This window comes from Pangasianodon hypophthalmus, chromosome 13 (assembly GCF_027358585.1).
Source record: "Pangasianodon hypophthalmus isolate fPanHyp1 chromosome 13, fPanHyp1.pri, whole genome shotgun sequence".
NCBI classification, from domain to species: domain Eukaryota; kingdom Metazoa; phylum Chordata; class Actinopteri; order Siluriformes; family Pangasiidae; genus Pangasianodon; species Pangasianodon hypophthalmus.
This window is the reverse complement of record NC_069722.1, coordinates 18,951,319-18,976,636: the sequence shown is the minus strand read 5'-3', so window position 1 is coordinate 18,976,636 and position 25,318 is coordinate 18,951,319. Positions and strand designations below refer to the sequence as shown.

At 40.5% G+C, this 25,318-nt stretch overlaps 1 protein-coding gene across 1 annotated transcript; it reads left to right on the top strand.

The window, feature by feature from the left end:
• Nucleotides 1-1,517: 1,517 nt before the first annotated feature.
• On the top strand, nucleotides 1,518-22,280 carry gna13b (guanine nucleotide binding protein (G protein), alpha 13b). Its single transcript, XM_026917128.3, has 4 exons — nucleotides 1,518-1,907; nucleotides 13,604-13,821; nucleotides 17,082-17,132; nucleotides 21,642-22,280. Exons 1-4 carry the CDS (start codon nucleotides 1,604-1,606, stop codon nucleotides 22,212-22,214), a joined length of 1,146 nt encoding a protein of 381 aa, XP_026772929.1. The 5' UTR covers nucleotides 1,518-1,603; the 3' UTR covers nucleotides 22,215-22,280.
• Nucleotides 22,281-25,318: the final 3,038 nt, after the last annotated feature.

The window sequence follows — 25,318 nt, the reverse complement described above, 5'->3', positions numbered from 1 at the left end:
CAAAGGACCAATCCATGTTTATGAGGACAGTCGGTTATCTCGAAAAACATGTCCACCATTGGACAATAAATTTTCAGCAGCTATTAGACAAGGTTAACAAAAGCCAGTCTGAACAAAACTTGGTGGATTTGCTTGACTCTTGGCCCCAGAGGTCTGTGAGAAATTTGAAACTAATTGGCCACACATAAATGGTTTTATATACCACAGTGTTTCACACAAACACAAGTAACTCATACTGTTTGATGGAGCTCCTCATTCTGAACAACTTTACCTCAAGAACATTTGGAGTCAGCCAAATCGTTTGTTAAATATTTGCGATTACTTAAAAACATAGTTTTGTGAACGAGTCCTAGGTTTTTCGCTCAACCAAAATAAAACCAGTGCAGGACAATTGTTTGAACTCCTTAGATCAATAATTATCAAAAAAATGTTGAGCTTTTGATTCATCTCCGTGAAGGTAGGCGTGGCCATTTTTACTTAAATGGCTATAACTCTTGAAGGGAATGAGATATCTTCACCAAACTTGGCAGACTTATGTATGTGCTCAATCTGAGGTCACATGCACAAAATGGGGGAGCTTGGCCACGTGGTGGTGCCAGAACAGGACAAAACATGAAATTGGTGCTAAATATGGAACCACTGGTCCAATCAACTTGAAATCTTGCATGAAGTGTCTTTGTCCAAGGTCCCACCAGTGTCTATGAGGACAGTTGTGAACCTTGAAAAACTTGGCCACCATTGGCCAATCAATGTTCAGCAGCTATTAGACAAGGTTAATGACGACCGACATTTCTTAAATGTGGGGGCAGTCGTGGCCTAATGGAGCTTCGGACTTGCAACCCAATGGTAAACCTGAAGGTTGTGGGTTCGAGTCTCGGGTCCGGCAGGGATTGTAAGTGAGGGGAGTGAATGACCAGCGCTCTCTCCCACTCTCAATACCACGACTGAGGTGAGACCCTTGAGCAAGGCACCGAACCCCCAACTGCTCCCCGGGCGCCGCAGCAAAAAAAAAAAAAAAAAAAGAAAAGGCTGCCCACTGCTCCGGGTGTGTGTTCACGGTGTGTGTTCACTACTGTGTGTGTGCACATGGATGGGTTAAATGCAGAGCACAAATTCCGAGTATGGGTCACCATACTTGGCCACAAGTCACTTCACTTCACTTCACTTTAAAATGATCTTGCATATTCTTTGATTTAGGTGCTCATAGGCTTGCACGATATTAAGTAATATCTATTTGACACATGTCCTTATTATTACATTTATGGCATTTGGCATTTACATTTTATATTTTATTTTTTTATTATTATTTTATATATTTTTATTATTATTAAGCTGTTAGGACTGTAGGGCGTTGCTTTAAAAGGCACTCCAGTACTTTTTCTGTAGAAAAGGAACACCTATTGTGAAAGTAAGCAGTGCAGAGTCGTGCACGCGCTTGTGCACGCGCTTTTACATCGCGCTTTGCAGCCCCACCCGCGCGCCAGTAAAACGCTTGCTGTGTGCGCGCGTGTGTGTATGTGTATGTGTGTGCGCGTGCGTAGCGCGCGCGCGCGCGGGAGCTTGGCTTAGCTCAGCTCGGCTTAACCCCTCCCTATTTGTATCGATGAAAGTTTGTGTTACAAAGATGGCGGATTTCCTGCCGTCCCGGTCCTTACTATCCGTCTGTTTCCCTAAATGTCTCCTGAACACCAGCGAGGCAGAGCAGCTGAGGATATCTAAAGAGATCGACAGATGTATTTCGAAAGACAAAACGTACGTGAAGCGGCTAGTGAAGATACTTTTGCTCGGCGCCGGCGAGAGCGGCAAGTCCACTTTCCTCAAGCAGATGCGCATCATACACGGGCAGGATTTCGACCAGCTCGCCAGAGAGGAGTTCAGAGCAACCATCTACAGTAACGTTATTAAAGGTGGGTGCGAGATAACCGTTACAATCTGCCTTTGTTTCCTTTTAATCCGCCAGAGTTATGGATTAGTGGCGTGGAAGTAGTTGTAGGCCGTATTCCAAATGCCGCGGTGTTCCCTACATAACTGTAGTGTGTGTGGTGTGATAAAATGGCTCGCGCACACTACCTAGTGCACTTCACTGTTCAATGCGGAGTGGTTTAGTGATGTCGCTAACGCTAGCTAAGCTAACTAAGCTAACTGGCTAATTTTGGTGTGTCCCAAACTAAAAGTGGAAGAAACGCCCATGTTTATTTTGAACCGTCGCACTTGAACAAAAAAAAAATAGATAAAAATAAACAATTATTATTCTGTTTACATATTATTGCCCTGCACGTATACGGATTAATTAAAGAGAATATTAATTAGATAAAACATTATTATCATTATTATTATTTTTAGAAGTAACAGAAATACGGAGTCTGGGTAGGCTAGCGTTAGCAATCTGGATGTGTGAAATGCTAACAAACGCAACAGCTACAATTCTGTTTAAAATTTATACCTAAGAAGCAACATTTAATTTTTGTCTGTATTGAAAAATCTTGTTAGTTTATTCCCTTTTTTAAAATTTCTACCTACTAATATTATTTTCATTTAGTTTTATTTCAAATGGCTGTAAGTGTGTCATGTAAAGTGTTAGCGTTGCTAAATATCACCTGACAAATTTAAAAAGAAAAACATACAGAAGTGTTTGGTCTCAGAGAATGAGGCCTAAAACTCCTCATATTTACATCTAATTGATGTTTATCTGTCAGTAAATGAGCCAGCTACATGACCTTCCCCCCAAATACTGATATTTAACTTGAATTTTTTTTTATAAGGTCATTAATATGAATAATCAGTTAAGTTGGTTGTGGAAGAAATAACACACTTTGGGCTGTGCAGTTATAGGAAACTAATCCATGCATTGGTCTTGTCTCATACTAGCACCCCAATATGAAAAAGTGGATTATTTTCCTAAAACAGCACGTCCCAACGTGTGTTAATCCACATATACTACAGCACTTTGCCCACGTCTGCTTGCTTCACCATATCGGCGCTTGTATGTATTTATTTGTTAAATAACAACCCGTTGTCTTAATCCGTTTATTATCAGGGTTAGATTACATGGAGCGTCCAATATGTAAGTCTCTGTGTACAAGCTGTTACTTCAGAAACATAATTTGTGGCGTGCTGTTATAGGAAAATAATCCACGCCTTGGTCTTGTCTCATGCCGGGACCCCAAAGTGGATTATTTTCCTGGAAGAGCACAACCCAGTGTGTGTGATTGCACATATAGTACAGCCCATGTTTTTCCCATATTCACATACTTCACCATATCAGCGCTCGTACCTGTTTATTTGTTAAATAACAACCCATTGTCTTAATCTGTTTATTATCAGGTTTAGATTATGCGGTGCAACGTATAAGTCCCTGCGTACAAGGTGTTACTTCAGAAATCATATGTGGTGTGCTGTTACAGGAAAATAATGAATGTGTGATGTGATTCATTTTCCTTTTCCTTCATTGAACCGGTCTTAAACCACAGCAGTTTGCCAAAGTTAACTTTAAAAAAAAAAATTTATTAAGGAAAAAAAAAAATCCAATTATAATTATATTTATCTTCTGTAAAACAAGTTAGTTCCTGTTATTACTTAGGCTTATAACAGCTAGTTCCTGCACCAGCATCTCTTTTTCTCTCTCTCTCTCTCTCTCTCTCTCTCTCTCTCTCACTTACTCTCTCTCTCTCTCTCTCTCTCTCTCTCGTGAAGTTAAAAAGACCAAAAAAAAAAAAGCAGATTCTCATGTTGCAGAGAGACTGTCATGAAGACTGTTTCCCCTGTTGGAAAACCTGACAGCATCCAAAAAATGTGAACTAAATGTCTCGTCATGGAAATTCTTTTTTTTTTTTTAATCAATTCGTGTGGATAGTCCACCATACAAGTCCCTGTGTAAGTCGATATTATAGAAAAGGTCGAATGCATCAGAACAAGCGCATTAATATGTGATAAACTGTGATTTGCCTTCCAGCAGGAACTTCTAATCAGAATTGAAGATTTAAGAGAGATATAGATAGAGGTCATATGTGTTCTCTTTCCTGGCTACTCATCATGATGCAGTTCCTTCCTACGCTGCCCCCATGCCATGTGTTTGTTTGCACTTTCTGGAAGAGCATTGCTGTTACTCAGTTAGCTTTATTATTAGACCCTAGGCAGCACCGAGTGCCCGTTTGAGTGTCAAAACTTACACGAGTTTATCAGGTCGGATATGTTTTCTGAGCCAGTCCACTGACCTGTTTTGTCATATCAGATGCAGTTTAGTCAAAGTGTGATGTTTTACGTGGGCAGTAGACACTTGCAGAGTCAGCTTGGTAATAAAGATGACCTAGGATCATGTTTCTGCCCGTACCTAGGCGATATATTAATAATGGAAGAACACCACTGCTGTTTTATTCATTTCATATCATATCATAGAGTACAGCTCATGGTTGCAAATGGCTCTCATATTGGACATATTATTTTGCACCACGGAGAGTGGAAAATCATGGCTTCAACATCATAAGAAGTTGTGCACAGATAACAGGGAGTATTTATATCCTAAACAGTTCCCTGGTAAACGCAGTACACTCTGTAGGCCACTGAAGCCGTTACTGCAGTGCATATAATTACACACGACTTCCTGTTGGCCATATGGTTGACTGCATTGGCTGTAAAATCTGTTAAACTCTAAATACTACACTGATAGAGTAGGGACATGGATCTCAAATTGTGTCCTGTTGGACCTATAGTGCACTACGCAGTGCAGAAATGATTTCATACCCTCTGTAGGGCACCTATATAGTGAGTGGCAGGCTCAGTCTCAAATGACTTCAAATGTGCCAGTTGGATCACTCACAGGAAACTTAAGCAGCTAAATCCAGTTGTTTTTAGAGCATTTAAATGGAGAATAAGAAGCTCAATACCCTGTTTAAATATACAGTCACCTCCAGAACTATTGGCACCCTTCATAAAAATGTGAATTTTTATTTATTTATTTTTTAAATTTGCTCTCAGTCCTCAGGAACTCTATTGCATTTAATTGTGTCCTGTTTCCCAGGAGTATAAATATAAAGTTGTTCACACACACACAGACAGACACACACACACACACATATATATATACACACACACACATCAAAGAGACTGACGGCTATAGTGACCTGCACTAATCAGAACTTCAGGCATCATTAAACCTACAGTTGGAAATGTGTGTTGTAGACAGATGAGACCGAAATCAAATGCATCAGCATGTTTGGAGATAAAAAGAGCCTGCATGCAGCGAGAAAGGACCTGATACTGAATGTTAAACATGTGCATGGATGGATTGATGCTTTGGGGCGGTTCAGGGGCTCGTGTGAAGATCATTGGCATCATGAATTCTACTAAGTACCAGGATATTTCAGCCCAAAACCTGCTTGCCTCTGCCAGGAGGTTCAGACATGGCCATAGATAACATACTTCATCATAAAATCAGAAATGATTAGAGAAACACAGAGAAAATACCATTTATTGTATGCTTTTTATATATTACATTTTCTTATTTTCACTAGACTGCATGTTGTGTAGAAATCATTATTCATAGTGCAGCACACTTATCTAGAGAGCAGGGTTCTGATGACCAGCTGTATCTAGCGCTTTTATAGCACTATAGTGTGTGTGCTGGTTTCCTGTGAAAGTAGGACAAGTTCTCTGTCATAGAAGACTGTAATGATAAGCACAAGAAGCGCTATCTGCCTTCTTCCGCATACACGAGCTCATAGATGCCGATGATTGGCTAGTGTCGCTGTGATTGACAGGGGAGAGAGTACCACCCAGAGAGCACGGCCATCATTGTTTCCCGACTCCGCTCACATGCCACCTGGGAAAGAAGAGTAATCTAATTCAGCACAGGTACTCGGGTACGATACAGAACGGCTCGCTTGGGGATGGAAATAGCGACAGCATGCATGTAGGAATAAGGTTTACTTAGCCGAGCCATCTGGTTTAAAAAAAAAAAAAAAAAAAAAAAGGCAGTACTAATAGTGTCAAACAGTGGGGTGTGTAATAAATATACATCCTCAGAGCATATTTATTCATTAGTTTCCTTGAAGAGCGGATGTGATGATTAATCAGTGGTGGCGATTATTATATAACACTCAGCTTATGAGTAGATGTGGCTGCAGCTCATTTAGGGGCTTTCCAGTCATCTTATTACTGTAAAGATTTTCTTGCTGAGATTGACATGAGCAACAATGTGATAAATTTACTGTCCTAACCAATGTGGTGGTTTTTAACCCATCAGTCTGTGTGTCTTGAGTAAGCACATGCCCGGTGACGGTTAACCGACTTACTGCGGTAATAGCCCCGGTGACAGGGGAAAAAAAACGGCAAAACATTCATTTATTGATTTATTTCATGCAAATCCTAAATTGAAATAGTGATTTTTTAAAATTTTTTATATCATTTAAAAAAAGGAGAGCGAGATGCCGTAAATTGTGTCCACACAGAGGTGAAGCTTGTGTTGAAATAAAAAGTGGGTGTTCTTGTGAGGCCACCAGCTTTCACAGCAATTTGCTATTAAAAAAATAATAATAATAAAATTAAAAAAAAAACTCCATGGCAACTCCCTCCTTTTCAGGTTAAACGTTTTACCGTGGTTATTTGCCACATGGTTAAGGGAATAAGATGCATGTGTTACCATCACATGTCTAATGTTTTAAATTCCCCTTAAAAATACCTTAAGGGCAAAGGTTTCAGTAGGAAACTGTCATGATTGTTGCCATGGTTACATCTTCATGGGCATATTCTCACTATTGTTTTACTGTTTGAGATCATTCAGTTCAGTGTTATGCAACATCTTAGTTTATCTGTCAGAGCAATGCGTAAATACACCCCTAGTCGAACCCGATTTTAATGATTGTCGTCGTGGTTACACAGTACCAGGACCATTGGTTTAAAATTGGTAGCTAACATTATGTTAAATGCTTTAATACAGGCTAAGGGAAATGAACAGTTATAAGATCATTATTCTCTTCTGTCAGTTTTTACTGTAGCCCAGCGGCCGAAAGTCAGCACGTTCTTGGTGAACGTTTCAGTGGTGTTGTCATCGCATCTCGCATGAAAGATAAGATATGAGTCTTGTCTGGTGTCTTGATTTTCTCTGGACTGTGAGCTGATTGTATAATAAGCAGGAGTTATAAAGATCTGTGCACGCTTATTAATCAGCTCTGTTTATTTAATAACCAGATCGCGCCTCGGCTGATTTGTGTAGCTGTGTAACATTAGGGGTGTAATATCCGTGTTTGTTTAGTGCTCAGATAGCCGTTACTTTAATCACACTCTCCAACCAGATGCCACGTGGAGCTTTCTGGCAAGCTTTCCATCTTCTATCTAATGTGACTGAATAAGCATGCTAACTAATTCAGTGCAGTGATGTCTCTGAGAAATTGAGGAACTCTTATTAGGCCACAGCTGCCTACAAGAGCCATTCAGTAATATTTTAATAATAAGATTTGGTTTAATAACGATGGCGAATGATCATTTAAGAACAGTGAAAATTCACAATATTTTTAAAAATGAATTAAATAATCGTTTTTTTTTGTTTGTTTGTTTGTTTGTTTTTTTAAAGACTGCAGCAGAGATGCGCACAGAGCACGATGTGGGTGCGCTGTATGGAGCAACGGTTCAATACATGAAAGCATATTTCTTTTGTTTGTACAAAATACTATGGTGTTATTTTAGTCCACGACTCACGTTACCAGGTTTCACAGATAATGTCCATGTATTACAGATATATCCTGATAGCTAGTTTCTCTGAAAAGCACAGAAAAATGTCTCCTTGTGCTGTACCTGAGCATCTTTTTGTCTTTTTTTTTTGAGCTGCGGTTGAGATGGGAATTTTGTGACGCCTGGCAACCCTCCGCCTCTTCCCAAGCTTGCTTTATACAGTATACAGCAAGCTCGAATGCTGCAAAGCTGCAGGCGACTATTCTTTTTCTGTATACGTTTGTAACTCAGAGCCATGATTCCAGCGATAATGACAAGCATTATTCATATCTTAACCTTATGTAAATATGCTATGGCGCTGCTGTCGCGCTGTGCCATACAGCACATCTGCACACTCACACAGAAAATGAATAGCTGTCTGTCTCACTGTCGCTTGCCTGGTGAATGCTGGGTCAGAGAGCTGACGCTCTGAAAGTTTCTGTTTTACATATTATCACAGGATTTAACACAAATTGTGACTTGTTTTCCCTCCCGCCCTCACACGCACAGTCGGCATATTTACAGCATATGTCACGTTAGCTGTATTTGTACTGTATCTCCATCATTCAGTATGTGTTTATTTATTGCAGTATGAATGCTTCCTGGTAGAATGTGTTGATTCATGCTCGACGTGTTGTTTTAGCACTTTAAGCTAAGGTTAAAGATATGGCTTCATAATAGTCAGCAGATATGACAGCGTGGAAGATGTTTATTCAGGGTTTTTTATTTATTTATTTTATTTTTTTAATGGCTTGAAAAAATTTTGGATTCAAATTAAATACTTTTTGGAATTATTAAGTATTTGAATTAAAACTGAAACGCTTGTCCATTACAATGCATTCCACTGAAATGCCCTTCACCACTACATTTGGCCACGTCCTAAACTAGTAGAGTAGCAGATAGCTGTAGTTCGTTTTGGGTGGTATAACATTTTGCAAAGCATATCGCAGATAGTCCATGTGATTAATGTGTGGTTGCGAGCTAATATGAACACACGGAGTTCACGCATCAGCAGAAAATCAGTTGTCTCTATTTCAGTGACTTTTCACTTGTCTGCAGTCGTCTCTAAAATACTGTCATCGTTTGGTCACTAATCAGATTCGTGTGTTATAGAAACAGAAATATTGTCACGCTGGAAAAGCTAATGACGGGTCAACATCTGTATTTTTATAAATCTCTTACTGTGAACTTAGCCAAGATGCTCTTTTTTTATTCAGAGACAGGAAAAATTTGCAGCTGTCTGCCGTATTGTGATTGGAGTTCCCCCCCTTTTTTTTTCCCTCCTCATACACAGCATTTTTGGAGAAGTATGTGATGGGTGCAAACACACATGCAACACAGAATGCATTAATTTTTATTAATAAAAAATAAAATCCAATCTTTATTTTTTAGAGTCGGTTTTGAGGCAGTGTTCATTCAGGGGGCTTGCTACAAAGCATATATATATATATATACACACACACACATACATACACACACACACACACACACAGTACTGTGCAAAAGTCTTAGGCACATGTAAAGAAATGCTGTAGAGCAAAGATGCCTTCAAACATAATGAAACTAAATCTTTCTACGTAAAAAAAAAAAATATATATATATAAAGAGCAGTAAACAGTAATAAATAAAACAAAGTCAATATTTGGTGTGACAATCCTTCGCTTTAAAAAAAAAAATAGTAGTCTCAGGTACAGTGTGTGCAGTTTTATAAGGAAATGAGCTGTAAGTGTTACTGAGCATCTTGCAGAACCAGTCACAGTTCTTCTGGAAACTTTGACGGTCACACTCGCTTCTTATTTTTGCAGCAAAACCGAACAGCCTTCATTATGTTTTTTTTGTCTGAAAAGTGTCTCTTGTGTAATGTGCTGCTTTCTTTACTGACATACAAACATTTTTCTGTAACATTTAATTTTGTGCTGGAAAACTAATGTTTGGAATTCTAAAATGTTTTTGTACTGAATCACTAATGTAGAAGTCATAAAATAAAAATCTATAACAAAGTTTGTGCTTAAAAAAAAAAAATGGGTGCCTAAGACTTTTGCACAGTACTGTATGTGTTTTGTGTATTCAACAAGAAACTGGATATAAAAACAATATAAAGGTGCAAGTATACTTCACTTTCATTATGCATACAGCACGCACACAGCAGCAGCAGCAGCGCGAGAAGCATTGCTCACATACTCGCTTGCATATCTTCTGTACATCTGGAGGATTAAAAGCGGTGTCCACTAGGCACGTCAGAGCCAAAACACCCTGTCCATCGGGTTTCGCAGCTGAGCCATCATGTTAAACGATTTCCTGCAACAGAGATGAGCTCTGTTTCTGTTTCAAACTTTCTGCCGTTGGCATGATTGTTGGCATGATCTGCATCTCAAAACAAAAACTTTCACCACAAAAATATTTACCAGTCTAGAAAATCCTGAAGACTGGTACTCAAAACAGACCTTTTCGTAGATTTAATAGGTTTTTAAAATTCAAATCCTGACTGTATTATGGTACATAAGTATACAATTTGAGACACAATGTTAGTCTGTTTGTTTATTTGGAGACACAGGGTCACATGGTGCTGTACCGCCTCCAGTCTTTATGTTAGTATTCCACCACGCCCACGCGCCGTGTTCATTTCTGAGGAGGTGTGTAAGAGTTTTTCACTAGCTGTCCTGTCAGTCACAGTGACGCCTAGGGAATCATGGGTGTCTGTTAGCTCGTATGTGGAAGAAGGTAGATAGCGCGTTCGTCCGAGTGTGTTCAGTGTGCGATGTGCTGTAGCATGAGCAGATGTGCTTGGCTGGATGTGATGGGGAAGCGTGGAAATTGGCAAATGACCAAATTGATAGAAAATGGGGTAAACATTTTTTAAAAAATCCGGTCCTTGTTATGTTGACGGAACATCCCATTATTCTGTGATTATGTGCTGACACTAAAGTATAACGTGGTCTATGTTTTTGGCCGATGCACCAAGTAAGAAAGCAGCTTCAGCGCAGAAGCAAATTAGAGAGAAAAGCCATTTCAGTTTAGCACAAACATCCTACAGACATTCATGTGTTAGTTTTTAGTATCTAGTATAGTTAGTTTATTAGTATCTAGTGTATAGTCCACAGACTGAGACCTACCGTGTAATTTAGGTTTTGGCCGCTGAGAATGTTTCCATAATCCTTTATGGCATTTTCTCTTCATTCCACAGCTTATAGGGGTCATTTTTGCCTCAAACAGGATGTTAAAGGGTTAAACTGTTTGTTTGCACATGGGTAAACATGCTCAGGCTCGTCCTCACACTGCGCATTTTGCACTTGAACCAAGTGCATGTTAGAGATTTCTGGAGATTTGGGAATGTTCCTGAGGGCATGCAGGCCTGCACGCACAGGACTCTGGGGGAAAAAAAAAGAAGCAATCACATGCACGAGTTCTCTGTTGTAATTTAATCGTCACTGTATCTGAAGGATTATATTAACTTTATTAACATTAACGTCATTAAACAATTCCACCCAAATGATTTTTTTCATCAAGCATGTTATTTAGCAGCGAGGCAGTGAATACCAGAGAACAGACTCTTGCTTATAACAATATAATATCATGATTAATTATGTCGTAGTATACTTTTCTGAAGTATTGTGGCATTACGGTATCTTTTTAAAAAATGTTTATAATATTAATAATTCCAGCGGAAGCAGCAGATTTGAATTTAAAATTTAATTACAGAATTTTATATTTTTTATCCTTTTCAGTGTTAATTAAAAATTTAATAGTAACCTGTATATCATGATTTATATCGTTGCAAAAATGTCTTTTATCTCGATATGATATTTTTGTCTCCCACCCAACCGCCTGCACTGTTTAAGGCTTTTGCTTTCTGCCACAGTTGTCTGTAGCCAGGAATTCAAAAGATCATAATCAGCCCTTCTCTCTGGATGAGAAGCACGGCCTTCTGCTTTCGAAAACAGAAATGATGAAGCGTGCAGCGATTGGCCAGTAGTGAAATATGAAGAGGCAGAGAGTTGCTGTTAGTTTCGACTCGGCTGCTGTGAGAGAATCGTTGTGTGTGAGAATTAAGGAAAGGCTATTTGAGACTGAGCACATGTATGTACCCTCACCTGTGTGGTCTCCATCAAGGCATGCCAGCATTTTATTCACACAAACGGCTGTGACTTCTTCCTGTTTACTAACTTACTCACCTCCTGTGATGAAACTTTCGGCTGTTCTAAAAACAGACGTGAACTTTCAGTTCAGTGCAGTTTCTTCGCACATGTATTAAGTGACATTCTCACAAACGGCACAGTTAATGATCATAGATTTAACACTACCGTTATTTTGCGTCGTGTGTTTGTGGAAACAGGTATGACCGGTGATGACTGATTTAGCTCTCGAGCTGATGTGAACCAGGGCAAACCTTTTACTTAGGTGTTTGAGAAGGGAAATTACTGTGGCTGAATGTAAGATTATGTAATGGCACTGATGCGCATGACTTCTTACACCTGATTACAACTAATGAACTCGTATATGATATGTTAAAGAAGTCTTTCACACAGCTAGTCTGCATGTGAGTAACATCTTGTGTTACGGCTGGCTGCTTTTCGTGCGCAGATATTCACATAACCCTGGCACATTTCCCTTTAAACTTCTGCAGCTGTTTATAAGAGAGCTACTTAAATTAAGAAAATGAAACGTCGTTTGTCAGGGCTACTTCGTATTGCAAGAATTGTGTATTTCCAATAGAGCACATGCACGTGTAGTGTATGTAATTTTATTTCAATGTTACAATGAGCTTAGTTACAGCTAATAACTCGTTAGGTTTATTTACAGTCCTGACCGGCGTTCTTGATTTTATTATAACTGAATAAAGTATAATGCTAGCGAGTGCAGCTACAGCCAGCTAGTGTAACGATGCAACGTGTTCACGACACGCACTGTGTATGCCTGTCCACGCCTGCTTTTTTCTGCCCTTGACGTTGCTGCAGGAATACCCTGCTCTCACACACACACACACACACACACACACACACACACACACACGCTAGGGCTTTTCGCACCGCTTTAGTTCCAGAACTAAATTTACAGTACTAAAGTACTGGGCGATTTTGCGCGAACTATTTCCCAGTACTGTTTAAAGGGTTGCATTCGCACCGACAGTGGGCACTAGGAAGTGACGTAAGCCGGTCGACAGCGACATCATTTGTGCGCGGCGTTCAACAACGGAAACAAAGAAGAACAACATAAACAACCGGAGGATGGAGGACGCTGTGATCGGAGCTGTGCTTTTGTTGTCTCGCGTCCATCTATCGCTGTTCTCCATACTTGTGAAATAAGTTGACACTACAGTATGTTTACACGGCGTTTTAAATCATGGTGGGTGAGGGCATTTTCGCACGCGTTTGGCCAATCAACGTCTAGTTACGTCACGGATAGTAGGAGAGTAGGAGCTAATTTGGTTCTCGTAAAAGGCAGTCCGGTACTAAAATCGCACCCATTTCCTGAGATGTGAAAACGCCAAAAAAGTGGGTAGTTCCACAATTAGTTCAGGTACTATGAAAAGGTTCCTGCGGTGCGAAAGGCCCTACTAGCTGCCCACTTACCTCTAAAGCCACAGGAGATACTATCATCAATCACTGATTGTTAGCGGGCATGATAGAATGATTGCATATTGCACACAATCTCAGAAGCCTAGTGTGTGCAGTGTCCGTGTGGTCGCTGCGCACACTATGACTGGATGATTGTGTATGATTGTAGAGAGGGACTATACAACAATTCTCTGAAACTTTGAATTCATTACTATTTATTTATCATTGTGGTACCTTTTTTTTTTTTTTTTAGGGAGCTGTTGATTAATCATATTTTGGATTGTTTTTCTAGTTGATGTACTACGAGATGTTTTTGATAATGAGTGTCGTGTGTTCTCCCTCAGGCATTCGTGTCCTGGTGGACGCACGGGAAAAGCTGCACATCCCATGGGGCGACGCATCAAATCAGAGACACGGCGAGGCACTGATGAGCTTCGACACGCGCTCGGCTCAGGGAATGGTGGAGCCCAAAGTGTTCCAGCAGTATCTGCCTGCAGTGCGTGCGCTCTGGGTTGACACCGGCATCCAGCACGCCTACGACCGCCGCCGCGAGTTCCAGCTGGTGAGCTACACACACACACACACACACACACAAAAAATTCATACATACACACAAAACTGTTACTCACTGCAGGGTTTTTGAGTGAGGATTGGGTCCTCCTGTGTTCAGTACCACTCAGTCTTTGTCATTTTGTCATCTGTTTCTTTATCTGTCAGTATATAAACTCACCAGCCACTTTAATAGGAACGCCTGTACACAGTTATAGACATATGTAGCCTTCCAGTCAGTTCAAACCAGTTTGGCCATTCTCCTCTGACCTTTGTCATCATGTAGTCATTTCTGACCACAAAACTGCCACTCACTGGAAGCCTCGTTAGCGCTAATGTTCCCCGAAGCAGCAACATCGCTATCGTGGAGAGGACTACTGTACAAATTTGACATTGACTTGAATTAAATATAAAGTGTCAGCTAAGATTTTTGTGAAGTTTTCGTGTGAAAACTGTGCAGCTTCTTGCTATAAACACTGAATCGCTGAATCCTCAAAGAAAAGTACACACTTTTCACAGGTAAAGCTCTGACAGCATCTTTGTTTTTATTTTATTTGTGAGTTGAAGCAAGTCGCTTTTACAGTGTAGGGTACTGTTCAGCCAGTGAATTAGGTTTGTTTATTTATTTATTTATTTTAAACTGTTCTTAGTTACAGCGAAGCAGACACACTTGTATGTGTGGCACTTCCTCTCTCTCTCTCTCTCTCTCGCTCTCTCTCCCCCTCTCTCTCTCTCTCTCCTTTCTCCCTTGAGTCATGACAGAAGGAGCTTTTAGAGATGTTTATATCTGAGCGGAAGTGCAGACCGCATTAGCAGTGCACTCATCTCTCAGAAAAATCTCTTTCCGCTCATGGACAGAAAAACACAGCCGCGCAGTTGAAGCTTGTTTATGTACGCCCATCCTCAGAGATGGAAGACGCTGCTCCTGTTACCTCTTCTTAAACCAGTTTGAAAGAGCATTTATTGTGCAGCATTTATTGTGTTTTTTTTTTTTTTTTTTTATTATAGCCCTTTGTACAGTACAACTTGTCCATGCAAGTACATGCAACTGATCTTGACTAATCTCACATGAAAACTGTTCACTGATAGCTACACTACAGGCTATATGGCAGAATAAGTACGCTTAAAAACCACCACATCTAATTGCAAGTAATATTAGATCAATTGCTGCATGACAATTTGTGTTCAGTTTGTTTAAAGATCTCTACATATGCACTACTCTACACTTGAAAAAAAAAACATCAGCATGTTTTCTGTGAATACATACAGGGCAGTGTAAGCACTGTAAGATCACAGCACACAGGAAGTGTCGACTGAGAGTGCTGCTCCACTGCAGTGACCTGTTTTAACACCTTGCTTTTAAGCATGCTTAGAAGGAAATGCACAAAGCACGTGAGCTCAGGCTTGTTTTTGCTAGCTGTGGTAACAGCAGCTTTCTAGTGCAAAGGCCACAGCCCTGGGTTCTATTGTTATGATTGTGATTTCACTTATTTAAAATGCACTCACCGGCCACTTGCTGTCATAACAGCCTCACTTTTCTTAATGGCATGCATTCCACAAGGTGCTGAAACCATTCCTTTGAGACTCTGGTCCAAGTTGAAATGACTGCATCACATAAATGCTGTACATTGTACCCCATCCCAAAGGTGGTGTTTTGGATTCAGATCTGGGGAACTCGACTTGGCACATTATCGTGCTGGATGTAGCCGTTATAAAATGGGTAAATTGTGGCCATAAAAGGATGCATTGTGATCAGCAACAATACTCAGGCTGTAGCATTCAAATGCTTGACTGGTATTAAAGGGCCCAATGTGTGCCAAGAAAACATTCCCCACACCATTACACCACCCCCACCAGCCTGAACTGTTCACACAAGGCAGGTTGGGTCCATGAATTCATGCTCTCGACACCAATTTCTGCAAGTCACAGCAGAAATCGATTCATCAGACCAGGCAACTGTCCAGATTCGATGAGTCTGTGTCCACTTTAGCCTCAAATACTGCATCTGTTCTTGGCTGACAGGAGTAGATCCCGATATGCTGTTCTCCTGTTGTAGCCCGTTGAGCATAAGGTTTGATGTGCTGTGCGTTCTCAGATGCTTTTCTGCTCACCGTGGTTGTTAAGAGTGGTTACCTGAGTTACCGTAGCGTTTGTCAGCTGGAATCAGTCTGGGCATTTTCCTCTGATCTCTCTCAACAACAAGATGTTCCTGCCGCTCACTGGATGTTTTTTTTGTTTGTTTGTTTGGTTTTTTTTTTTGTTTTTCCATTTTGTGTAAACTCTAGAGACTGTTGTGCATGAAAGTGCCAGGAGATCAGCAATTTCCTAAATGCTTAAACCATCTGGCACCAACACCAGTGCCACCAATGTCAACATCCCTGAGATTCTACACAGTGCACAAACTCTCCATTCTAATGCAGATTTAATCCATTATAATCCATTTCATAAGAGTGACTTCTCAATGTGCCTATTTGGAATTAATTTTTTTTAAATCTCGTTAGATAAGCTATACAATGTTTTCTGTTAAATGATTTAAATTAAGTGTGCATTTATTCCTGCATCATTTCCTATGTCGACTGACTCAACAGCATATTACAGTAACCACTTGTGTATTTTTGTGAATTAGTGTTTGGACCCAGATATTTGTTACTGCATCTCATTAAACCTCCCTCCTTTTTTTTTTTTTTTTTTTTTTTTTTTTTTTTGGCTGTGTTTGTGATTTTGTCAGATGTAACCCTTTGCTGATGCACTACTTTTTTTTTTTTTTTCTCTTTCAGCCAGGTGTTTACCCACTGATTCCTTTGCCTTTTCAATCTCTTAATAATTATGTCTGCAGAGCAGCTCACCATGAATGATATGTTGCTCTACAAACTATACAGTGTGAACTTGTATAGTGTGTTTGTGGTTTCTCTGATGACAGATTGCTCTGGTCTGTCTTCTCATATGTGTTATTAGTTCAGTTCATGGCCTTCTACCGCATTTAGAATTAGACTTGTACCCGTCGATGCATGATGGTGTGACTGATTTGGTTAGACGCCCAGGTTTTTATTAATGTAATGTGGTAAATTTCACAGGACACTCAATGTGTGTACTGTAGATTATCAGTATACCATACACTTCTACATCTACCCAGTAATTTATTGTTCTCAGAATGTATGGCACTTTAAAAAATGTCGTTTTATGGTACTGGTGTTTGTGTTTCGAGGGCACTGGTCTGATGAAGAGAGGATAATTGTCCTGTAAGAATAACTGGTGTGTCTGTTTCTTCCTCAGGGTGAATCGGTGAAATATTTCTTGGATAACTTGGAAAAACTTGCAATGCCGGTAAGCATAAGCTTTCTCAGAACACTGACACAGACACACACGCAGACAGACAAGTGCATACACATGTACACATAGTCACACACACTAGTGGTATGCATCAGGACTGATTCCGCTGGACCCAGATACATCATCTGTTATTGGCTGCTACTCCGACACCACTCAGAACACACACACACTCAGACTCACACAGAGGGAAGTGAAAGTCCTGTGTACTACATGTTCCACACTATTGCATGACAGTTTTGTCAGCAAAATCTGCACTTAAATGTATTAGCTAGCCCACTGGCCAGGTTAAAGCTTCAGTGTGTTTGCCAGGCCCATGTTTTTGTTCCCCAGAAATCTATCTGACTAGGCAAAAAAAAAATGGTAGCTAACATAATTTATTAACTTACAGCAAGCTAGTTTAGTTGTTCAATACAGTTCTTGTTCAGTTGTATTTATATAGTGCTTTTAACGATGGACATTGTCACACAGCAGCTTTACAGAAATCCAGATTTAGTTTTAGGGGATCTAATGTGCAAGCCACAGGCTACAGTGGCAAGGACAAACTCCCTGAGACGACATGAGGAAGAAAGCCTTGAGAGGAAGTAGACTCAAAAAGGGACCCATCCTCTTCTGGGTGACATCCTCTTCTAGTGTGATCATGAGTCATTACTCGTCGCACTCCAGTCCACCAGTACTGAGTGTGTCGAAATGATCCTCAGTAACGAGCGCCAGTCATTTCTGATTCCATTAGAGCTTTTAGCTTTAACTCTTTATTTTTTTTTTTCCAAGTGAAGTTATCCACTGAATAATGAATGAAACACTTTTTCAGCTTAATTAAGTGCATTGATCCAGACTAACCAGCAAATGTGGTCGTTATCGGCTTCTAACAAAGTTTCTAATGTAACACATTGTGTTTGTGCCCTCAGCAAAAAGTCAGAGAAATGAAAATATCAGCGATGAGATGTGGAGTTCCCTCCGCTATCATCCGTGCACGCTAATTAATACACCTAGTAAACCTAGCTTTATCACACTATTCATTTCCATTCAGTTAATACGTAAATGTTATGATTGCTTGCTGTGAAGGGAAACTGGTCTTTCTTCTGAAGTCATAAACAGCGGCTCAGTTACTACCGCTTCAGTTTATGACACTTCCGCTCTGTTGCTCTGTCGTCAGTTGTCTTGACTCAGATCTCTTTATCGGTCGGTTTCCCTCCGTGTTTGCGTGATGCAGGCGCTCAGCTTGACGTCACCTAACGCAGCTCTGTGTACGCGCTCTCGCTCTGAGAGGAAGTGTGCGGTTCCTGAGTTGAAGCTGAAATAGTCATTGAACCCGAAGATGAACGTCACAGTAGTGGCACCAAATGCAAGAGCACGCTTGTGAGTGGTGTAATGTCCCATCTGTGTTACAGATCAGTGATCTATACTACTACTACTGTTTACCACATCAACGTCACTACTGGCAGAAAATTCATTACAGCTTCACCACTGACTGTTACGCTGGAGACTCCTTCCGAAAGTGTTAAATAAACAACTCCTTAAACTTTTAATAATTAGGCTTTGATTATGTGGAGCGTCGCCATACAAGTGTGTAAGTTGTTACTGTAGGAACAGTAATGTAACATGATTAAATGTTAATGTGTTAATTCAGCTTGTACATTCGTTTGCTGATTAGCTAAACTGCATCATCAGGGGGGAGTTTTCACTGTGTATCTAGATTTTCGGTGTCTTCCACTGGTGAAGCCCCTGGAAAAAGGAAAAAAAAAAAAAAAAAACGTCTGCTGGACAAGAGTGCTTGTGTGTGGGTTGATATAAAAAAAAAAAAGAAGAAAAAAGAAAAAAACCTGCCTACATGACAAGTGTGTGTGTGTGTGTGTGTGTGTTGAACCCATCTCTAGTGGAAATGATCAGGAGATGATTGTGTGAACTCTGTATGTGTGTTTCCATTGTGAGCACACAGCATGCACAGAATTTCCAAGTGTCATACATGCATCAGGCTACTCTCCACACACACACACACACACACACACACACACACACACACACACACACACCCTTTTTTTCCTTGAGGCCTACTCGGAGTAAAGCACACATTCTGCTCATTAGCCAATGGTGTGTGTTGCAGACGCACACAATGGGAACACACACAGACAGGACATCACATTATCTGCCTGTGTGTGTGTGTGTGTGTGTGTGTGTGCATGTGTGTGCGTCTGTGTACACATTTCCATTTGAGCATCTACAGCACTGGGTATTATCTCTTGACCCACTCAACCCTAGTGATGGATATTAGCTGGACAAATAACTAGTGCATGTGCTCAGGACAGGAGATTTTGTGTCCAGGCAATTCAGGGTTTTTTTTTTTTGTGTGTGTGTGTATACGTACATCTGTCCAGGCGAACTCTACTTTAGGGATACTCAAAAGAAGAGAGCTAAATCTTTGTGCTAGTTATCTGATACCTGGCTAAGTGAGTGTGTAAGCATACGTGTATAAAAGTTTGGTGTGAATGGCCCTTTAAACAGACGTGTTAAATGTTTGCAACAGACTCATATGAACAAGCAAAAAGATAGCCAGTACTTTAGTACTTCCGCTCCCCTTCTGTTCTTAACTGTTGGCATGTGACAACAACGTCCAATGAGAGCAGCCTAACGGCATCAATATGACAACGCTGTACTTCCACACTCTCCGGTCCTAACATAACGTTTCAAAGATTGACGTTTGTCAGGTAGCTGATTTGTTTTGGCGAGTGGTGATGGCAAATAAGAAAATGTTGGAAGAGCTACGAAGAAAGAAAGAAGAAGAAAAGGAAGGTTGATGGTGAAAAGCATGTGTTTAAAGATGACTGGACAGACAAGCATGTGTTTATTCTCCCTAACGGAAGACCGCGGTGAGTAAGAGTGGTAACGTTAAGCGCCACTATGAAACAAAGCACATGTATTTTGAGCAACACTGCCAACAGAACCAAAAAACTGAACCAGATGAGAGAATTGTATTCTTTACGTAGTTCTGTACTTGATGGGACATACACTTGATCAATCGTCCTACCATGTGGACCTTCAGCTGGGAAAACCTTAGTGATGTAACTAAAGCTCCTGCCACTCGTACTCAATTTCGTAGCCTGCATTCATCAGTCGAGGTGGAAGCATGCTGTCGGTAGAAAGGATTTATTTACGGGCCGGTCTTTTCAGAATTAGGAACATGCAGGTATGTTTTGAGGTCACAACCACACTGCGCTACATTAAACACTTTATCAGGAGCCGGTGAGGACTATGGATACACTGTTTTCCCCTCCCTACTATTCCTGTTTCCCTTATTAATAAATCATTAATCCCTTATTAGCTCATCATATGTTGTATTATTATTTTAGCTACTACTTTTTAGCCTAGCCAGTGAGGTGACTGACTGGTGCTGTTAAAGACTTTTTCGCAATTCCACAGAAAAAATGTCATCTGTTAACCGTGTGTCCCCTCCACCGATAGTGTAATAAGAATCATTTATCAAACTGTGTCTGAAAGCCCCTCACTAATTCCCACCCATTTCATTCAGAAAGTGAAAGTGCGTGTGTGTTCAGGATTTCCTTTTAGCCTGTTGTCAAATGTGTGTATATTTATGGAATGTGTGTGTGTGTGTGTGTGTGTGAGAGCATTTTTCTGTGGCGCATTACCTCATGCAGTTCTGATGTAGCGCTCCATATCCTCCTACGCAGTGTAGTCTTACACACAGTGAACATGAAGGGCTTTATCTGATGTGACCTCATCCTTTTTTGGAAGTTACACTCTTGCTTGACTTGTCAGCATGAAAACGGACGTGCATCGTCTCATATGCATACGTCTCATAATGAGAAAAGAACCCTGCATTTTAATAACGAAGTCCTTAAAATGTAAAAATGACAGCACAGTAATAGACTGTAGATGTATAGTAACTTGAGGTCTAGTCTACTAGCTCCCGTGTCAGTATTTGAATCTTTAGCCATGTGTTTACATTCGTTCATGTATTATTTGCTTTTAGTTTGATTTATTTAAGTCTGGGACAATGCCTAGGATTAAACGAAATGTTTTATCTAGTGCTATTGCTGCCCAGTTTAATTAAATGAAGCTCAAACTTTACAAAAATGTAATAACAGAAGTATGCAAAAGATAGTTCACACATTTTATTTATTTTACTCCATATTGATGTCAAATTTCTGAGGCGGGGGAAACAAAAGACCCATGACACTGATTTTATGCAGTATAAAGGTGCTGTGTTTGTGTGCCATCTAGTGGCACGGATAATGAAATGTTAAAAGGATTATAACTTAAAAAAAAAAAAAAAAAAAAAAAAGTAGAAAAGGATGAATGATAACTTATTTATCTAGCAGAAATGAACATTATCTGATAAAATAAAATAACGAACGGGACAAAAACTCATCTGGGTTACACCAAAAATGTTAGTGGTACCATTAAGGAAAATAAAATGAGTTTATTGGGGTGTGACACACATTCCAGAAAATACGGTAATGATTTATTTTTCTCCTTTTATCTCCACAGGACTATCTGCCGAGTCAGCAGGATATCTTACTTGCACGCAGACCCACCAAAGGCATCCACGAGTACGACTTTGAGATCAAGAATGTCCCGTTCAAGATGGTGGACGTGGGCGGCCAGCGCTCCGAGCGCCGCCGCTGGTTCGAGTGCTTCGAGAGCGTCACCTCCATCCTGTTCCTGGTATCGTCGAGCGAGTTCGACCAGGTGCTGATGGAGGACCGTCAGACCAACCGGCTCACAGAGTCGCTCAACATTTTCGGCACCATAGTCAACAACCGCGTGTTCAGCAACGTCTCCATCATCCTGTTCCTGAACAAGACCGACCTGCTGGAGGAGAAAGTCAAGACCGTGGCCATCAAGGACTTCTTCCCCGAGTATGAAGGCGATCCGCACAGCTTGGAGGACGTGCAGAAGTTCCTTGTGACGTGCTTCCGCAACCAGCGCCGCGAGCAGCAGAACAAGCCGCTCTACCACCACTTCACCACGGCCATCAACACTGAGAACATTCGCCTTGTCTTCCGGGACGTCAAGGACACCATCTTACACGACAATCTCAAGCAGCTCATGCTGCAGTGATCTGAACTCTTCCCTCAGCTTCCACTGCTCGTGTCCAAGCCTGGACCACTAAACCTGACTTTGGGGGTGGGGGGGAGGGGGAGGTGAGGGGGGGAGGGGTCACAGAGCAAGTCTTAATTCATGATTGTGTGTGTGTGTGTGTGTGAGAGCAAACACACAGGTTCAGCCTCACTCAGAGGAGTATCTGTCTGAGGAAAGAGTGAGATCCTGTGCTTTTAGCTGCATTTAAAGTCACTCAGCTGAACAGCAACTGTGTGCGTGTGTGTGTGCGTGTGTGTGTGCGTGCGTGCGTGATTGTATGCACCTTTTCTAACCTTTATCATAACCTGTATGCCTGAATTTGACTCTGATTTTTGAGTAAGCACAGCTGGAACTTAATTCCACTCCACTTAGCATCAAATCCTGATTTTTAATTACACAGTATAAAACTTTAGCAACATTTGCTAAGCTAACCTGTACTATGCACCTATGCAGCACTGAGCTAACATCAGTTGCCTCTCCAGTGTTGGCTATCTGACTGTAAAGAAGCATCCTGACTTTAGATTTGCTAGTTCTTGGTAAACCATTATGTAATATCATTCGATTGGCAGATCGAGCTTAACTTTAGCTCGAACCTTGAACCCAGGGATGCCTGACGCTCTGCCAAATCAGGACGTGCTGAATGTGAGTGTGCGTGGTCATGCGCTGACTTATTTCAGCCCACCATGAGGAGCTGTTTGAGCTTCACTCTTAACACAAGTCTCTGAAGTGTGTGTATGTGTGTGTCTGTGTGTGTGAGTGTTCTGATCTGCCTTACTTTTACCTGGGGTGTGTCAAGCCTCACTGACAATGGCCTCCCTGTCTATAGTGTGTGTGTGTGTGTGTGTGTGTGTGTGTGTGTGTGTGTGTGTGTGTGTGTGTGTGTGAGATATACGAGTGTGCTCTTGCGCTGTTATCCGTCTTCAGTCACTCGAGCAAGTGTCTCTCTTCTGAAGAGTGTTTGTGTTATGTCAGGCCGTCATGACAAACTGTTACAAAACCAGGAGACAGGGCGAGAGCAGCGTAGAGGGTGTGTGTAACGGTCACGGCAGGTGAAGAGTGTGTGTGAGTGTAAGAGTACAGTCCGAGAACTTCCTCCGTTCCCCAGCCTTTTCTTACTAAACCCACGCGATTGTACTAACGTTGTAATAGGAAGCCGTGTTTCTGAGCCTTTAATTCGCTGTAGTTCTTAATCAGTGGTGTTTTTTTTTTTTTTTTTTTTCCTTTTATTTTTAATTCTGTTGTTTTTATATATGGATGTTATATTTAGCTGTAAGTTATATTTCAAAGGTTTACACTCTTCACCGCCGCTGATGGATTCCACTTAATAGGCATGTGCTGTTATTATCATTTACGATATTATCACAATATTCAGTGTTTTTTTTTTTTATATAAAAAAAAAAAAAAAAAAAAAAAAAACTAAAACAATAATCGATCCACAGCGATGATTCTATCCTGCATGGTTGTTTTTTTTTTTTTTTTTTTTTTTTTTTTTTTTTTTTTTTTTTAATTCTTTTCTTTTCGAGCAACAAGCTCTAATTTTGTTGACTAGGTGACCTCCAAGTTCAACTTAATTGTATGACACCATAATAAAGGTTTGCTTAACGTTAGCTAGCTTACTAAAAGACTTAGCTACTGGTTTTAATTACGTAAAATAACAGCTAGCCTAAACTTGCCTGTTGGAAAATTGTGTACTCAAAATCATCTTGTTCACCGTAACAATACTGATATAGTGTGTGCTAAATATCGCGATAAGTCGTATAACTGATTTTCGGTGCATGTCTGCGGTTACTGTCGGTTACGGTTAATCGAAAATGGAGAGAAAAGCTCAGTTACACACGCGAATGTGTGTTTAGACCACTCAAACTGTAGAAAGTGATGCAGTGTGTGAGAGACAAACTCAGGGCTGAATAATGTTAACCACTTGTGTGCATGGAGACAAAATGAGCTGTGTGTGTGTGTGTGTGTGTGTGTGTGTGTGTGTGTGTGTGTGTGTGTGTGTAACCTTCAGTAATGAATACATTCTGTCCATCAGTAGTTGGAAATCTTTCTTCTTATTATTTTTCTTTTTTAATGTCCTTTTTGTCCTTTTTTTTTTTTTTTTCCTGACACTAGGGCTGGGCGCTCTGATAACATTTACAATTAGACGACTGGTAAAATAATAGATTCTAAGATCTAATCCACTCCTCGTTATTGTAATGACACTGGAGTTGGTCAGTGTTATTAACAGTACTGATGATATCTACCATGCTCAGTGTATTGTGATACAGTGTGTCATGATAATATCGTTAACGTTCTTCCTCTCTCGTTACACATCAGTGTGAATCCCAGTTTTGTTTTGTTTTTTTTTTGTTTGTTTTTTTAAGCTGTACTTAATTTAATGTTTTTAATAATCAAACTATTGATTTATTCCCAAGTGCCATGATTGAAAGGTACCACTTATTAAAAAGTTATTGTTCAAAACTTTTTTTTTTTTTTTTAGAGAACTCCTGCCTTCTGAAGCCAACAGAGTCCTGACTCACGTCCAAGACGTTCGCTTTTAAACTCACCTCAGCTTAGGCATGTGCCAGTATTACATTTATCATCATCATCATCATCATCATAATCATCACAATAACTGCCTTAACCTGATGTCAAAACCCGACTATAACCCACATAGCCTCAGTAGGTTTCTGTATGTCTGGGAACAGATGTGACATGGCTTCGTTTTCTGTATTAATGTGTTCACCACATCCTGGCTCACACACTTGATCATATACATCCCCTCAACTGATTACTGCTGGAGATTTCAAATGAATGCTTTCTAAGCAAACTAGTTCAGGTCGTGTTTGTGATCAACTCACTGGTTTAAAAGTCACATAAGCTTTGTCCAGCTGTCACGCAGGACACATGCCATGACCTGATACAGAAAGTGTCTACGTGTGTATTTTACTCATCTCACTCTTCCTTAATATGTTTGCTCAGTGCCAGTGTATATCTTACTGTCTCATTTGTTCAGTATTGCTCTTTTTCTCCTTGATGCTCTCGGTGAACAATGAATCGGTTGCTTTTGTTCAGCTCCGTATTCACACACGCTCCAGACAGCG

What these genes read in the sequence shown, in the direction of transcription:
- gna13b (XM_026917128.3), top strand. Translation starts at nt 1,604, where the DNA reads ATGAAAGTTTGTGTTACAAAGATGGCGGATTTCCTGCCGTCCCGGTCC. An exon ending in CTACAGTAACGTTATTAAAG is followed by an intron (nt 1,908 to 13,603) that starts GTGGGTGCGAGA and finishes GTTCTCCCTCAG; the next exon opens with GCATTCGTGTCCTGGTGGAC. An exon ending in TGGAAAAACTTGCAATGCCG is followed by an intron (nt 17,133 to 21,641) that starts GTAAGCATAAGC and finishes TTATCTCCACAG; the next exon opens with GACTATCTGCCGAGTCAGCA.